The sequence below is a fragment of the Eubalaena glacialis genome, chromosome X (genome assembly GCF_028564815.1).
Source record: "Eubalaena glacialis isolate mEubGla1 chromosome X, mEubGla1.1.hap2.+ XY, whole genome shotgun sequence".
Lineage (NCBI taxonomy): Eukaryota > Metazoa > Chordata > Mammalia > Artiodactyla > Balaenidae > Eubalaena > Eubalaena glacialis.
The window spans coordinates 70,079,198-70,097,859 of record NC_083736.1 but is presented as its reverse complement, the minus strand read 5'-3'; the positions used below and the strand labels follow the sequence as shown (position 1 = coordinate 70,097,859).

General features: G+C 35.9%; 1 protein-coding gene across 7 annotated transcripts in view; it reads left to right on the top strand.

The window, feature by feature from the left end:
- The window catches only part of ATRX (ATRX chromatin remodeler), a 226,093-nt gene that overhangs the window by 108,960 nt on the left and 98,471 nt on the right, over positions 1-18,662 (top strand). For all 7 annotated transcript variants that reach the window (XM_061179480.1, XM_061179477.1, XM_061179476.1 and 4 more), the window contains 4 exons: positions 1,589-1,691; positions 3,059-3,277; positions 16,378-16,519; positions 17,695-17,804. In XM_061179480.1, the coding sequence (XP_061035463.1) occupies positions 1,589-1,691; positions 3,059-3,277; positions 16,378-16,519; positions 17,695-17,804 (574 nt within the window). The remainder of the gene's footprint in view (positions 1-1,588; positions 1,692-3,058; positions 3,278-16,377; positions 16,520-17,694; positions 17,805-18,662) is intronic.

Sequence of the window (18,662 nt, the reverse complement as noted above, 5' to 3'; positions counted from 1 at the left end):
TCCTAGCACTGGAGCCTGCAGGCTGTTGGGTGGGGCCAGGTCTTGTTGCCAAAACGGAGACCTCTGGGAGAGCTCTCGCTGATGAATATTCCTTGGGGCCTCCGCCACCAGTGTCCTTGCCCCCCACAGTGAGCCATAGCTGACCCCCACCTCCCCAGGCGACCCTCCAAGACCCACAGGTTCATCTGATCCAGTCTCCTACGGAGTCACTGCTTTGCCCTGTGGCCCAGTGCACATGAAACCTTGTGTGCGCCCTCCAAGAGTGAAGTCTCTGTTTCCCCCAGTCCTGTGGAGCTCCTGCACTCATGCCCCGCTGGCCTTCAAAGCCAGATGCTCTGGGGTCTTCTCCTACTGATGTCAGATCCCCAGGCTGGTGAGCTTGATGTGGAGCTCAGAAGTCTCACTCCTGTGGGAGAACCTCTGTGATATAATTATTTTCCTGTTTGCCGGTCGCCCTCCCAGCCAGTACAGGATTTGATTGTATGGCGAAAGCACCCCTCCTCCTGTCTCAATTGTGGCTTCTTTGTCTTTGGATGTAGAACATCTTTTTTTGTAGTTTCCAGTTTTTCTTGTTGATGGTTGTTCAGCAGTTAGCTGTGATTTTGATGTTTCTGTGAGAGGAGGTGAGCTCAAGTCCTTCTACTCCGCCATCTTGTCTCTTCCCTCATACCTAAATCCTAGAGTAAATTTCTAAAAGTGACATTGTTGGGTTAAAGTTTTGCAATTTTAGGACTTTTCATATATATTTTCACACTGTCTTATAGAAGTGAATTTTTTCTTCCCCCAGCAGAATAGCCATTTCCTCACTCTTTCAACAATAAAACAATGAGCAGTCTATTAACTAGAACGTATATCTTAGGGGAACTACAATCCATTTTGAGTTAATTTTTCTATATGGTGTAAGATAGGGGTCCAGATTCATCCTTTCGCATGTAGATACCCAGTTGTGTGAGCACCATTTGTGAAAAGACTTTTCCGTATTGCATTGTCTTGACCCCCTTGTGGGAAATCAATTGGCCATAAACATAAAGTTTTATTTCTGGACTCTCATTTCTCTTCCATCGATCTCCATGTCTATCCTTTATGCCAGGAACATACTGTCTTGATTAATGTAACTTTGTATACCAATTCCTAAGCGCAAAAATACATTTCTCACCACAAATTGTTGTTACTGTTTTTGTTTTAATTTGTGTGAGCTGATATGAAGAAAATCATATCTAAGTTTTGTAATCTGTTTTTTTTTAATTTAAAGAGATGGTGAATATTTTTCATGTGTATATTGGCCATTTATATTTCTAAAGGCCCTCCTTCCATCTTATTACTCATATGCTAAACCTCCCCCTTGAATAACTTAAAATGTCGATTGGATTTCTGTTTGATTTTTTTTTAATCTTTATTTTTTTGATCACTGGATTTCAAATTAAGGGTTCTCCTTTTTGAACCTAGTGAATGTTTTTTTGGCTCTTTGTTTTTTCCTTTATCTTTTTTAGGAATGTACACACAGGTAAAGCAGTTCTAAAATAGTTCATAATTTACTTAAGGAAATTCATCATGAAGTATTTTATTTTGCATTTTAAATATTCTTTAGGTCTGCAAAGAAAGCAGAGTTGGAAGAAAATCAGCGAAGTTATAAACAGAAAAAGAAAAGGCGACGCATTAAGGTTCAAGAAGATTCATCCAGTGAAGACAAGGTAGTAAATAATGAGATTTACTGTGTGCGCTTGGAATTATAACTGGTACAGTAGACCATAGTAAATATGTTATTACATCTTCTGCATTCCATTCATTAGTTAAATTCTACTCATTTATTTACATTTTAAATTTTGTGGAAGAATTGACTTACTGAATGTATAAATATGCAGAAGTATTAACTTTGATATATTATCAATTTTTTTCTTTTCCTTAACTGAATCTAATGGAAGTTTTAAGCTGTTCTAATTCATTATTTACATTCTTAGGGCTATAGAATTGATGTGAAGTATTCTGTCTGAAGACATAAAACATAATGACTCATATGTGATTAAATTTCTTTTACCAGTGAAGTCAGTCAATTTAAGTTTCTTGTACAATGTATAAGCAGAATTATTTAGAGTACAAGTTCTCTGTAATGTTTTGTCAATCCTATTCTCTTTTGGGGGGAGTTCATTTTTTTAATGAACCTTTTAACCATTTCTAACGTGCAATTCAGTGGCCTTAATTACATTCATAATTGGGAACTCTGTACCCCTTAAACGATAACTCTGATTCCCACCTATCTGCAGCCCCTCATAACATCTAATTCTAATTTCTGTGTCTATGAATTTGCCTGTTTTAGGTATCTCATACAAATGGAATCACACAGTATTTGTCCTTTTGTGTCTGGCTTCTTTCATTGACATAATGTTTTCACGGTTTATCCATGTTGTAGCATGTGTCAGAATTTCCTTTCTTTTTAAGGCTGGATAGTATTCCATTGTATGTGTATATCACTTTGTGTTTATCCATGCATCTGTTGATGGACGTTTGGGTTGTTTCTACCTTTGGCTATTTTGAATAATGCTGCTGTGAACGCGGGCGAGTCCCTGCTTTTAATTCTTTTAGTTATAATCTGAGAAGTGGAATTGCTGGATCATATGGTAATTCTGTGTTTAACTTTTTGAGGAACTGTCACACTGTTTTCCCAATGCACCAACCTTCCAGTTTTTCTACATCCTCACCAACACTTTTTATTTTCTGTTTTTTTTTAATAGCCATCCTAATGGGTGTGAGTTAGTATCTCATTTGTGGTTTTGATTTAAATTTCCCTAATGACAAGTGATGTCATTGGACATTTCTATGTCCAATGACTTATTGGACAATGGCTTATTGGACATTTCTATGTCTCCTTTGGAGAAGTGTCTGTTCCGTCCTTTGCCCCCTTTTTAGGGTTGTTTTTTAATACTCTTCTATATTACAAAGTATAATTCTGAAGCTTTTCAGTACGTTTTCTTCCACCTTTTCTTGGTATGTTAATTGGAATATCAAGTGGACAAATTAGAAAACTTTATAGTATTAACCTTTGATCATTTAAATTCCATAGAGTAATTCTGAAGAAGATGATAAAGAAGAAGATGAAGAAGAAGAAGAAGAAGAAGATGAAAATGATGATTCCAAGTCTCCTGGAAAAGGCAGAAAGAAAATTCGAAAGATTCTTAAAGATGATAAACTAAGAACAGAAACACAAAATGCTCTTAAGGAAGAGGAAGAGAGACGAAAGCGTATTGCTGAGCGGGAGCGTGAGCGAGAGAAATTGAGAGAGGTAAACCAATTTTTATCTATGATTTTTTAAAATATATGACCTTCATAGATTCATAGATATACTTCAGTATTTCAAGAATAGGATGTTGTAATCAACCACAGATTTTTAGTTACAGTTACTTTTTCCTATTAGCAATATTTTATGTAACTTATAAATCTTCATTAGGTTATATGAATTAGGTACAGGAAAGAGTTGAGATTCTTGATCACCAGACTGATTGTGTTTTATTTGGAGTAGAAAAATGTTAAGAGGTTATTGCTTAAATCCATAAAGCATTTCAATTTTTTTTTATTATGTATTTATTTATTTTTTTTATTTATTTATGGCTGTGTTGGGTCTTCGTTTCTGTGTGAGGGCTTTCTCTAGTTGCGGCAAGTGGGGGCCACTTTTCATCGCGGTGCGCAGGCCTCTCATTATCGCGGCCTCTCTTGTTGCGGAGCACAGGCTCCAGACACGCAGGCTCAGTAATTGTGGCTTACGGGCCTAGTTGCTCCGCGGCATGTGGGATCCTCCCAGACCAGGGCTCGAACCCGTGTCCCCTGCATTGGCAGGCAGACTCTCAACCACTGCGCCACCAGGGAAGCCCCATTTCAATTTTTTGAATAAACTTTTTCTTGTAAAAAATTTTAAGCACAGGTACAGGCAGAAGGAATAGTGTTATAAACCTTCATGTATCCATTACCCAGCTCCAACAATTACTAACACGTGGCCAGTTTTGTTTAATCTATTCTTTTGCCTTCAGATTATTTTGGAGAAGTCTCGGAAATCATATCATTTTGTTTATATATAGTTCAGAATATATTATTGAAAGATAAGGACTTTTTAAACATTACCACAGTGCCATTATTACACTTAAACTTTAACAATAATTCCATAATATCATCAAATATCCAGTTAAAATTCAAAATTCTTTCATTTTCCTCACAAACATAATAGTGGTTTTGAAAATAGTTGGTGTGAATTAGGATCCTAAGAAAGTCTCACTACATATTGTGTTGCATTTGGATACTTATGTTTATGTTTATCCTTAAGCTAATACCACACTGTCTTGATTACTGTAACCTTATAGTAAGTCTTGAAATCAGATACTGTAACTTATACAACTTTGTTCTACTTTTTAATTTATTTATTAAAAATTTTATTTATTTATTTATTTATGGCTGCGTTGGGTCTTCATTGCTGAGCGCAGGCTTTCTCTAGTTGCGGTGAGCGGGGGCTACTCTTCGTTGCAGTGCGCGGGCTTCTCATTGTGGTGGCTTCTCTCGTTGCGGAGCAGGGGCTCTAGGCGCGTGGGCTTCAGTAGTTGCGGCACATGGGCTCAGTAGTCGTGGCTCGCGGGCTCTAGAGCACAGGCTCAGTAGTTGTGGCGCATGGGCTTAGTTGCTCCGCAGCATGTGGGATCTTCCCGGACCAGGGCTTGAACCCGTGTCCCCTGCCTTGGCAGGCGGATTCTTAACCACTGCTCCACCAGGGAAGCCCTGTTCTACTTTTTTAGAGTTGTTTTGGCTCTACTCAATTATTTGCATATTGTTTAGTATCCTCTTGTCAATTTTTAACAAGAATCTTCCTGGAACTTTTATTGGGATTGTGTTGGATATTTAGATTAGTGACATCTTAACAGTATTTTGTTTACTGTTACATAAATATAGTATATTTCTCCATTTATTTAGTGCTCCTTTTATTTCTCTTTGCAATGTTTTATGCTTTTCATTGTACAAACCTAGCACATATTTTGCTAAATTTATCCCTAAGTACTTTATATTTTCTGATGTCATGGTAAATGAAATTTCAAGTGATTTAAAGACCTTGTGTTCTTGCCAAATTCTCTTACGAGTTCTAGTAGCTTTTTTTGTAGATTCCTGAGGATTTTCTACATATTCAGTCATGTTGTCTATACACAGAAACCATTTTATTAATTTCTTTCAAATTTATTGTTCATTTCTGTTTTTAAATTATAAAAGGATAGTTAATTTTTTCAAATGCTTTTCTTTTTATAAATTTCTTTCTTTCTTTCTTTTTGGGTATGTTGGGTCTTCGTTGCTGCACGCAGGCTTTCTCTAGTTGCGGCAAGCGGGGGCTACTCTTTGTTGCGGTGCGCGGGCTTCTCATTGCGGTGGCTTCTCTTGTTGCGGAGCATGGGGTCTAGGGCACGCGGGCTTAGTAGATTCATAACCACTGTGCCACCAGGGAAGCTGTCAAATGCTTTTTAATGTATCTGGTGATCTAGAAAATTAGTCTTGCATTGCTAGAATAAGCCTTGCTTGGTCATGGTATATTACTCTTTTTATATATTGTTGTGTTTCTTTTGCTATATTGTTTCAACAGGAGTTTTACCTCACTGTTAAGGAGACATGTTGGTTTGTAAATTCCTTTTCTTGTAATATCTTTCTGGTTTTGCTATCACAGTAATACTGTTCTCATGTAAAATGAGTAGGGAAGTGCTCTATCTCCTCTGTCTTCTTAAAAGAATGTTTGTAAGATAGATATTATTTCATTCTTAAATGTTTGATAGAATTCTCCAGTGAAGCTATTGGTCTGATGTTTTCTGAGTTTTTAGAAAATTTTAAACAGATTCAGTTACTTTAATAAATGTAGGGCTATTTAGACTTATCTGTTTCTCCTTAGGTCTGTTTTGGTAAATTTTGTCTTTAAGGAATTTGTCCATTTCATTTATGTAGTCTAATTTATTGATGTAAATTTGTTCACAGTATTCCCTTATTAAGTTTTTTGTTTTTTGTAGGCGCTGTCATGATATCTCATCTTTCATTTGTGTTATTGATAATGTCTTTTTTTTTTTTCTTGATTAGTCTCTCCAGAGGTTTAGCAATTTTACTATCTTTTCAAAAACACCGGCTTTGGATTTAATTTCCTCTGTTGTTTCACCTTTTTCTAATTCATTGGTTTCCATTCTATTTTTATGTTATCACTCTTTCTTTGGGTTTAATTTGCTTTTTTGCTAGCTACTTAAGGTGAATTTTGGATCTTGCTCCTTTTTTAATGTATACATTTAAAGGTATAAAGTCCCCCACTCTGCATACTGTTTTAAATGCTGCAGTGTATGAATTTTGATATTTTGTGTTTTCCTTTTACTCTGTTCAGATCTTTTCTTTTTTTCTTGTGACCCAGAAAATGATGTATCTTTTTGAATGTTCCATGTATATATTCTGCCATTGTGGGGTGAAATATTCTATAAATTTCAATTAGGTTATGGTGGTTTATTACATTCAGGTCCTGTATATCCTTTTTTTTCTTTTTTTAAGTTAACACTTAAAAAAAATGTTTATTTAGGCTGCGCCAGGTCTCAGTTGTGGCATGTGGGATCTTTTTTTTTTTTTTTTTTAGTTGCGGCATGTGGAGTCTTAGTTGCAGCATGTGGACTCTTAATTTGCAGAATGTGGACTTCTTAGTTACAGTATGCAGAGTCTTAGTTGCAGCAGGCGAACTCTTAGTTGTGGCATGCATGTGGGATCTACTTCCCCGATCAGGGATCTAACCCGGGCCCCCTGCATTGGGAGCGTGGAGTCTTATCCACTGGACCACCAGGGAAGTCCCAGGTCCTGTTTATCCTTAATGATATTTTGTCTCATATTGAGAGAGCAGTGTTGAGGTCTCCAACTATAATTGTCGATTTGTCATTTTCTCATTGCACTTGTCTCAGTTTTTTGCTTATAGTTTGTTGTTAGGTACATGTACATGTAGGATTGTTATGCCTTTCTTGTGAATTGACCCATTATCAATGAGTAATGTCCCCTTTTACCTCTGGTGATTTTTCACCATCTGAAATCTACTCTATGTGATGATAGTATAGTCACACCATCTTTCTTTTCAAGCATTTTACTATGAAAAGTTCCAACGTACTGCAAGGTTTACAGAATTTCACAGTGATTTCCCATAAACTCAGGTCCTAGATTTTTCTGTTAACATTTTACTATACTTGGTTTGTTACATTCCTGTTTATCTACTAATCTCTCTATCCATCATTATATTTTTTTATGCATTTCAATGTCAATTGCAGACATCATTTAACTTAACCTAAATGCTTTAGCTTGCATGTCATTAGCTAGAATTCATATTTATTTAAAATTTTTCTTTTTATGTAAAATTTATTTTGAGTGAAATGTACCAATCTTAAGTGTACATTTGCTTTTGACATACCATGGAATGCACACATCTACTGTATGTATTTTTGTGGTTTTCTTCAGCTTGCCTTTTTTCCTTTTACTTAATGTTTTGAGAGTGTTCTGTCCTCCCTAGGTTGTGTCTGCTCTTAACTGTGAAACAACTTATCTGTTGAATGGATGTACCACTGTCAATCCTCCCCTCCCCAAATCTTCTTTTGAGGTGCAGTTAGTTGTTCCAACATTTTCACTAAATTGGAGTATCCTGTTACATATTGGCATGACTTCTTTTGTTTGCACTTCTTTGGGTTCTTTTTAAAATTTTTTTTACTATTTTTACTATTTTTAAGTACACAGTTCAGTGAAATACATGTTGTGTAACCATCATCACCATCCTTTTTCATGACTTTTTCATCATCCTAAACAGAAACCGTGTACCCATTTAACAATAAATTCCCATTCCCCCTTCTCCCTAGTCTCTTGTAACCTCTGTTCTACTTTCTGTCTCTATGAATTTGCCTATTCTAGGTACCTCATATGAGTGGAATCATTCAGTATTTGTCCTTTTCTGTCTGTCTTAGTTCACATGGCAGAATGTTTTCAAGATTCATTCATGTTATATCAACTGTCAGAATTTAATTTCTTTTTAAGGATGAACAGTATATTCTATGCATATACAACATTTTGTTTATTCATTTATCTGTTGATGGATACTTAGGTTTCTTCCACTTTTTGGCTATTGTGAATAATGGTGCTTTGAACATGGATGTACAAATATCTCTTCAAGTTCCTGCTTTCCAGTCTTCTGGGTATATATACAGAAGTGGAATGGTGGAACATATGGTAATTCTTGATGTATTTTTTGAGGAATCACCAGTGTTTTCCACAACAGCTGCACCATTTTATATTTCCACCAGCAATGCATACAGGTTCCAATTTCTCTACATCTTTACAATATTTCTTTTCTTTTTCTTTCTTTTCTCTTCTTTCTTCTCTGCCCCTCCCCCCCTTTTGTAATAGCCAACCTAATGGTTGTGAAGTGGTATTTCATTATGGTTTTGATTTGCATTTCCTTAATGACTAATGATGTTGATCATCTTTTCATGTGCATATTGCCCATTTGTATATTTTTGGAGAAATGTCTATTCAAATCCTTTGCACATTTTAAAATTGTGCTTTTTTTTGTTATTGTTGTAGGGGTTCTTTATATATTCTGGATATCAATCTCTTATCATATATGTAATTTGCAAATATATTCCCCCATTTTGTGGATTATCTTTAATTCTATTGATAAGTATCCTTTGCATAAAAGTTTGAAATTTTGATGAAGTCCAATTTATCAATTTTTTCTTTCATTGCCTGTGCTTTTGATGTTTTATTTAAGACATCATTGCCAAATCCTTTGTCATGACAGTTTCTTTCTTTGCCATTTTGTGTAATCCTGTTAATAATGCTGTTGAATTTGGTTTGCTAGTACTTTGTTGAGGAGTTTTGAATCTATTAATAGAGAATCCGTAGTTTTCATATAGTTTATTTGTCTGAATTTTGAATCAGGGTAATGCTGGTCTCATTGAATGAATTAGAAAATATTCCCTCATCTTCAGTTTTCTAGAAGAGTTTGAGAAAAATTGTCATTAATTATTTTTTGAATGTTTGGTAAAATTCACCAGGGAAGCCCATCGGGCCCTAGGCTTTTGTCTTTGTTGGAAGTTTGATTACTGATTCAGTGTTCTTAACTAGTTTAGCAGTCTGTTCAGATTTTGTTTTCTTCATGAGTCTGATCTGGTGGTTTGTGTTTCTAGGAATTTTTCCATTTCATCTATGTTATCCATTTTGTTGTACAGTTGTTCATAGTATTCTTTCATAATTATTTTTATTTCTGTAAAATTGCTAGTAATGTCATCACCTTTATTTCAGATTTTAATAATTTGAATCCTCTTTTTGTTTTACTCATTCTAACTAAAGATTTGTGAATTTTATTCTTTTCAAAGAACCAACTTTTGATTTTGTTGATTTTCTCTTTTTCTAGTGTCTGTTTTATTTCTGTCTGCTCTAATCCATATTATTTCCTTCCACCTGCTAGCTTGGGTTTAGTTTGCTCCTCTTTTTCTACTTCTTTAAGGTGTAAAGTTAAGTTCTCAATTTGTGATCTTATTTCCTTTTTAATGTGTGTGTTTACCACTATACATTCTCCACTTAGCACTTCTTTTGCTGAATCCCACAGGTTTTAGTATTTTGTGTTTTCATTTTAATTTGTCTGAAGGTATTTTCTAATGTCCCTTGTGGTTTCTTATTTGACCTATTGGTTATTTAAGAGTATCTTGTTTAATTTATGCATATTTGCATTTTTCCCATTGTCCTTTTGTTATTGATTTCTAGTTTCATTCCACTGTGATTGGAGAAGATAGTTTTTTATGATTTTATTTATTTACTTATTTTTTAAGAGGTCAGTAAAACCTTTCATTTCATTTTATTTTTTTTATTGAAGTGTAGTTGATTTTTATGATTTTAATCTTCTAAAATTTATTAAGGCTTGTTTTGTGCCCTAACATGTGGTCTGTCCTTGAGAAGTTCCATGTGCACTTGAGAAAATTTGTACTCTGCTGTTGTTGAGCTGAGTGTTCTGTGTGTTAGGGCTAATTGGTTTACAGGGTTGTTCAAGTTCTGTGTTTCCCTGTTGATCTTTAGTTGGCTTGTTCTATGCATTATTGAAAGTAGAGTGTGATGTCTCCAAACTATTATTGTAGAACAGCCTATTTCTCCTTTCAATTCTGTCAGTGTTTGCTTCATATAATGTGGGACTCTGTTTTGGGTGCATTTATGTTTATGATTGTTATATCTTTTTGATTAATTTACTCATCTGTTAATATATATATTTTTTGCCTTTTGTAATTGTGTTTGACTTAAAGTCTATTTGTCTGATGTTTATATAGCCATCCCAGCCTTCTTAGTTGCTGTTTACATGGAATATCTTTTACCATTCTTTCACTTTCAACCTATTTGTGTCTTTTGATCTAAAGTGAGTCTTTTGTAGACAACCAATATTTGGATCATTTTTTAATCAATTTTAGCATTCTATGCCTTTTGATTGGGGGTTTAATCCATTATATTTTAAGTAAGTACTGATGAGTAAGGATTTACTTCTTCCATTATGCTATATTTTATATGTCTTACTGCTTTTTTGCTCATCATTTCCTCCATTGCTTCCCTTTTTGTTTGTTTGTTTATTTCATTTTTTGCAGTGACACATTTTGATTCCCATCTCATTTTCTTTTGTGTATCATATGTAGATATTTTCTTTGTGGTTAACATGGGATTACATATAACATCCTAAAGTCATAATGATGTAGTTTAAATTGAATGAACTTGACCTCAGTCATGCACATAAATCGTAGTCTTTTACAGCCCCATTCCCCCCTGTATATAATTCATGTCACAGATTTTGTTTTTATACATTTTATGCCCCAATAACATATATTTATAATTACTTTTTATGGTTTTGTCTTTTAAATCCTATAGAAAGTAAACCTGGAGTTACAAACCAAAATTACAATAATACTGGGTTTTATATTTGACTGTGTATCTTTTCCATACATCTTTAGTTCTTTATACATCTTTGAGTTACTATATAGCATTTTTTTCATTTCAACCTGAAGGCTTCCCTTTAGCATTTCTTGTAGGGTAGGTCTATTTTTAATGAACTCTCTCAGTTTAGGAATGTCTTGATTTCTCCCTCTATTTTGAAGGATACTTTTGTTTGATTTAAGATTCTCAGCTGACAGTTGTTTTCTTTCAATACTTTAAAATATATTATTGCACTGCCTTTTGGCCTTCAAGTTTCTGATGAGAAATAAGCTGATAATGTTATTTATGATCCCTGTATGTGACAAGTCACTTCTCTCTTGCTACTTTCAAGATTCTCTCTTTCTTTGTACTTTGAAGTTCTGATTATAATGTGCTTAGTCTGGGTCTCTTTTAGTTTATCTCACTTCAAGTTTGTTGTGCTTCTTGGATTTGTAGATCCTGGCCTTTACTCAGATTTGGGGAGTTTTGGCCATTATTTCCTCAAATAACCTTTCTGCCCCTATTTTTCTTCTTCTTCTTGGACTCTGATAATGTATATATTGATCTGCTTGATGATGTCCTACAAGTCCCTTGGTCTCTCACTTTTCTCAATTCTTTTTTCTTTCTGCTCCTTAGACTTGATAATTTCAGTTGGCATCTTCATGTTTGGTAATTTTCTGCCTGCTTATATCTGAATCCTTTTTGAATTTTTAATGTCACTTATTGCCTATTTCAGTCCCAGATTTTCTGTTTGACTCCTTTTTATAATTTCTGCTTCTTTGTTGATAGTCCCATTTTGTGCCTACATTGTTTTCCTGATTTCCTTTAGATTGTCCACAGTTTCCTTTGGGTTTTTGAACATATTTTAAGACAGTTACTTTAATGTCTTTGTCTAATAAGTCCATTGTTGAGGACTTATCAGGGATGGTTTCTGTTGTCTTATTTTGTTTTTTTGAATGGGCCATGTTTTCCTGTTTCATTGTTTGGTTTGTGGGTTTTTTTTTTTTTTAATGGCTGAGTTGGGTCTTCGTTGCTGCGTGCGGGCTTTCTCTAGTTGCGGCGAGCAGGGGCCACTCCTCGCTGCAGTGGGCAGGCCTCTCACTGTGGTGGCCTCTCTTTGTTGCGGAGCACGGGCTCCAGGTGCGCGGGCCTCAGTAGTTGTGGCACGTGGGCTCAGTAGTTGTGGCTCGCGGGCTCTAGAGCGCAGGCTCAGCAGCCATGGCGCACGGGCTTAGTTACTCCGCAGCATGTGGGAATCCTCCCAGACCAGGGCTCGAACCCATGTCCCCTGCATTGGCAGGCAGATTCCCAACCACTGCGCCACCAGGGAAGTCCCGTGGGGTTTTTTTAATTGCAAATTGGGCATTTGGCTATTATAATGCAGTAACTCTGGAAATTAAGTTCTCTCCCTTCCCAAGGATTTGCTGTATTTTTTTTCTTTAGTTGTCATAGTCTGATTGATATGAGACTCTCCCCATTTATTTTTGCAAAGTTTGTTTATTGTTTTGCATCATTACTGAATGCTCTTTTCCTTTCACTAATGTTGTGTTAATGTTTTGAAAGAGATTTCCTTGAATGCCTGATCTTTTCCAGTCTTTGTAGATTGGCTCTGTACTGGGGCACTCGTTCAGTACTTAACTAGACTTGCAATGAAGCTAAAGGATCACTCTGAGGTTAAAACTTAAGGTCTTCTCAGGTTTTTTCTGAGCATGTTTCTTACCTGGGCATACACTTGGTTTTAAAATTCTTCTGTCTATTTTGCTGGTTTTGAATGTCCTAAATTCCAAGAGTCTCATCCTAGCTTCGTCTCTGGGCCTTAGGTGGTCAGTTGTATGTCTCCACCTATAATGTCTTGGCCCTGACATCTGTGGGTTTATAGTTGCCTTGTAACTTTTTTTTTTTTTTAAGCATATTTTTCTGTTTTCTCCCATCAGAATTTCAAGTTAGGTGAAACAATGATAAAGGTTTTATGTCATTCCTTTGGTTATCCCTAGGCAGGTTATAATAGATATACACAATAATTTGCAAATAATTTCTGCTGTGCTCCCTCTAGTTTGAGGGAGGAAACTGTCAACCAGGCTGCTGCTGCTTCAAGAATAAGACCATCACCTCACTAGGAGGTAGTGGGGTAAGGGCAAGTAAAAATACCATAAAACTTTCCTACCATTTTAAAGATGGTCTTTCTCTGGTCTCTACTAAATGCCCTGAGTTATGCATGAAGAGTATACTCTACCTTGTTTGAAATTGAATGCCTTCCAGACCTATATGATCAATGGGAACTATTTAGCTCACAACTTCTTGGTCACACTTTGTTTGACTTTGTGGAGTTTTACTCCTCGTGTGCATTTTAATATTCAGTTAAGACAGTGACTCCCATTTTGATTTCTGGAGGTCTTCTTGTATAGTCCTTTTCTCTCTGTAGTTCTCTGTAGTTTCTCTCTGTGGTTTTTCTAGCCATCTCAGCTTGACCTCTGTCTCCCCAGCTCAGCACAACTCCAGTGTTCTGCTTTGGATACCCTCGATTCTGGAATGTGCCTTCAGGCAGCAGTCAAGGGGGAATAGGGCCCTCCTTGTTGGTTTTGCTTCTCTCAGGTATCAGTGTCCTGCTGGTGCCTGTTATTCAAAGTCCAAAAATGTTAGTTTTGTAAATTTTGTCTACTTTCCTAATTGATTACAGCAGGAGGGTAAATTTGGTCCCTAGTACTCCATCATGCATTGTGATCCTGAATCTCCATCAGCAGAAATGGGGCTCAGCCTTTTCAGTATGTTGCTTAAATGGTTTTGTTTTCATTTTTTCTTTTCCTTTTTCAATTCAGACACGGGATACATTTCATGTCCTTATTTATTATTCTTTGCTATAGCTTAATTTATCATTTCTCCTAAGTTCTCCCATTTCATTACTATTATTAGTTATATAAACTTTACTTAAATTGTACCTTGAGTGCATAAACACATACACTTAGTCACTAATAAGTAGACAGTTTCTTTATAAATTGTCTTCTCCTCCATTCAGGATGAAGATTCACTAATCTCCCATCCTGAAGATAGTGCTTAATAGCTAAAATATCACTTATGAACATATGGTTCAAAATTCTTAAAGCCTTGTATATTAGTTTACTACTGTGCATTAAAAAATTACCACAAGCTTAGCTTAAAACAAGACAAAGTTATTATCTCACAGTTCTATAAGTCAGGAATTTGAGAGTGGCTTAGCTGAGCGTGGTCTACTGGGTTGTCTGCTCAGTGTCTCACCAAGTTGAAATTAAGATGTTAGCCAGAGCTGCAATTTTCATCTAAGACTTTGTTGTTTTCTAGCTCACATATTGGCAGAATCCAGTTCCTTGTGATTGTAGCAGTGAGGTCCTTAGCTACTAGAGACTTCTCTCCACAGTATGGCAGTTTGCTTGTCTTGGAGACCAGAAGAGAGCATCTCTTACCCTTTGGTCTTTTAAAGGGCTTACCTTGATTAGGTCTGACTCACCTAGGAGAATGTCCCTTTTGATTAAACCAAACCCAGCTGATTAGTGGCCCAATTATGGGAATGATATCTCATCATAGTTACAGATCTCAGTCACACTCAAGGGGATGGGATTATACCAGAGGGTGGGAATCTTGGAGACATTTTAGGATTCTGCCTACCACACCTTGCAAATAGGACAAGACATTCAGAGAATTTTACATTTTGGCTAAAGGCTTTGCCCCAGCAATATGAAGCTGGGACACATCCAAGCTAGAACACAATAAAAATTTAGTGAATACTTAGTCTATGCCTGATACTTTGTATTCTTTGCCTTATTTAATCTCTGCAACAACCCCATGAGGGTTGTTCATAATCTTTCCTACTTTGCACATGGAGAAACTGAAGCTAAGAGAGTTTAAGTAACTTGTTGAAACGGAGCTGGGATCTAAATGGCCTGTGCTATTTATAGTCCACCACACTTTCTGCTAGTATTAATCTTGATTTGTTTATAATTTCAGATTTATATAAGTGAAGTATCTATCCAGGTAATTTATTACAAATTTGTGACTTATTTAACATTTTTTACATGCAATAATGGTACTGTAGTTATGATTTTAAAAAGAGAGAGTGTCCTTTTAAAGAGATATTCTAAACCACAGATGAAATAACATGCTTGCTTGGGTTTGCTTCAAAATCATTTATGGAATCAAATGAGTTGGAGAACGGGTGGGAGGCTGTCAGTGAAACAGAACTGGCCAGAAGTTGATAATTTTTGAGGTTGAATAATGGGTAACAGGGCTCATTATGCTACTGTCTACTTTTGTTTATGTTTGAAAATTTCAGTAGTGAGTATCAAATAATCCATTCATTTCTAGTTACAGTTCTAAATAAGGAAAAGAATACCGGCTAATATTTTATCCTTAAGCATCACAATGTCTTCAGTTTAAAATCATGAATCTTTATTGATTGTCATGGAACCATAAACCTGTTTATACAAGCATTTCATTTATTAAAGTAGTAATGCATAGTGGTTAAGAGCATGGACTCTGGAGCCTAACCCTCTGGATATAAATCTTAGTGTTGTGATACTTAATAGTTTTATGACCTTGTAAGTTATTTAACTTCTCAGTCCCTCATTTCTTTTTCATTTGTAAAATGGCAACACTTGTACCTAGCTTATACAGTTCTTGAGTATACTATGTAATGGATAGACATTGGGATAAGAAAGCAAAAAAAATATACAAATACATGTATTCATATGTATTTATATCTATTTAAGTTTCCTTTCAAATAAGAAACTTGAGGTAATTGTTTCCCTTTTGCATTTAGAGGGTATTATATGTTCTTGTCATGCTTTCGAGCCTGAGGTTCTCAAACCAGTGTTTCTGAAAGTTTTCCCCTTTCACAACACATATTTACAGTGTTTTTCAATGGGAGTCTTCTGGAATCTTGGGTGGGACAGTTCTTGTTTGGGACTGTCTTTCACATTGTAGAACATTTATATTTACCTTCCCCTCTGCCTACATTAAATACCAGTCCTAACCAGTCATTGTGATAACCGTAAGTGCCCTTGCACATTTTCACATGTCCTGTAGAAGAATAGAAAAATCCCTTTTGGGGAGCCATGTGTCTATTCAAATTTTAATGGTGGTGCCATGGATTAATTTAGAGTGCTACTTTTGTCACATCTCTACCTAACACATGTTGAGATGTTCAAGGTGAGAACCGATGAGCTAAATTAGCGACATTACCACAGTGATTCAAAGTCTTGTGGAGGTTTTTGATTTTGGAAAACATATAAACCTGTGATCTGTCCTGGTATTACTGAACCAGAATATTGGATGTATGGTATGGAAGTAGATGTGTCTGTATTTTGCAAAATTTCCCTTAGTAAGACTCATACTCCACCATTGCTTGAAAGATTTCTTTGAGCTTAACTATAATTGTCTTTCTTGTAGGTGATAGAAATTGAAGATGCTTCACCCACTAAGTGTCCAATAACAACCAAGTTGGTTTTAGATGAAGATGAAGAAACCAAAGAACCTTTAGTGCAGGTTCATAGAAATATGGTTATCAAATTGAAACCCCATCAAGTAGATGGTAAGAAACTATTAGATGATTAAAGCATTTTTAGTTAAATTTTACCAATATTTGGTGTCCCCTGTGTGCCTCACATTCTGCTAAGTACTGGAGTTACGTCTACTGGTGAGCAAAACAAATATGATCCCTGCCCTTATGGAGTGCATAAGCAAATGAAGAAGAACAAAACTGGACAGTTGCAAAGAAAATGAGTATTATGAAAGGGGAAGTGTGCACCTCACAAATGGGTATATATAGCAAGTGAATTTCACCTAATCTGCAGTGGTTGGCTAAGGGCAGCTGTGGGGTAGGGAGAGGTACACTTAGCTAAAAGCCTTCTTCAGGAAATGCTTTTTCAAGTATGTTTGTTAATAATATTCCTACATTAGTTTTGGAAAGATACCAGATTATCCCTATCCTCTGCTTTGTCAGAGTGGAATCAGGAAGTCAGTTTTGATTGTGTATATGAATGAATTCATAAGGGAAGTTCTATAGTTCCTACTCCTTAGGTAGCAAGCCCCTTTATTGTTCAGTTTTTAATGTTGAATAAAGGGAGAAATGATGAATTCTCTCCTGGATTTTTTTTTTCCTGATTGACTCAATAAACCTGAAAGTATATTTGATAGGAATCTATTCTCTCTTTGGATAAAGTTTCTATTTTAGATTATTCATATGTCTCTTTGGACTATCCCAGGGAATGGCGAAGGTCTGCTGTGATAGCTTAGAGGAGTGAAAGTTACCCTGTTGTGTGCTTGTGTTCACATTTTTTTCTAGTTAACCTTAGTGTGTGTGTGGGGGGGTAAAACAAATCTCATTTACATTTAAGAGATTTTTATCTCTCTTTTTAAAAAATTCTATTTCTTAGAAGTTTTCGTTATGTTTTTGATGTGTTTATGATGGAAGATTTATTTTATTTTATTTTATCTTATTTTATTTTATATATTTATTTGGTTGTGCCAGGTCTTAGTTGCGGCAGGCGTGCTCCTTAGTTGCGGCTCTTTGGCTCCTTAGTTGTGGCATGCGAACTTTGGTTGTGGCATGCATGTGGGATCTAGTTCCCTGACCAGGGATCAAACCCGGGCCCCCTGCATTAGGAGTGTGAGTCTTAACCACTGTGCCACCAGGGAAGTCCCCACGGAAGATTTTTTTTTTAACTTGAGCCTTTAAATTGAGCATAACGAAGCTGTCATTTTTAGGTGTTCAGTTTATGTGGGATTGCTGCTGTGAGTCTGTAAAAAAAACAAAGAAATCTCCAGGTTCAGGATGCATTCTCGCCCACTGCATGGGCCTTGGTAAGACTTTACAGGTAAGAACATGAAGGTATTCTGTTCTTGTGCATTCATTAATTCAAGAATATGTATTCGTTTATGTTCCAGGCACAGTTGTAGGGGCTGGAGATAAAGCAATGAACAAGAATAACAAGATTTCTCACTCAAGAAGCTTATATTCTGGTGGGGGAGAGAGATTTTAATCAAATAAAATAAGAAATATGTACTTTCAGATAATAAATGTTAAGGAAGAATAGAGAGGGAAAGCATCTTTTAGGAAGTGATCTTTGAGCAGAGATCCTAATGAAGTGAAGGAGTAGGGTTACAGGCATAGCCAGTAAAACTGCAAAGAGTCTGAGGTGGAAATGAAGTTCCTTTACAACACTGTTTTTTTTTTTTTTTGGCCGTGTTACGTGGCTTTGCAGGATCTTAGTTCCCCAACCAGGGATTGAACCCGCGCCTTTGGCAGTGAAAGCGCCGAGTCCTAACCACTGGACCGCCAGGGAATTCCCGACTTTTTAGCAGTCTGTGATCCTTTAGTAATGAGAACATAATATATTTTTCACTATTAAAATACTACATTTCTGAATGCAGGAAGTTGCAGGAAGACTGCAGGAGTTGTAGCAGAGATGTGGAATTAGTTTATATATACAAAATTTCAAGCCATAAGACAATTACTATAGATTCAGTGAGAACACTTTACATGGAAAAATACTTGGTAACATAATTGTCTTCTAAATGGGCAGTGGTATTTTCTGACGATCATAAGGATGTTCTCTGGGGACTAGGGACTTAGTAGCTGTTTTGGTATGGTTACTTTTTATATTCATATTATTATTACCGATCATAGAATCATGGAGCTTTAGAGTTGGAAGGATCTTATATATCATCTAGTT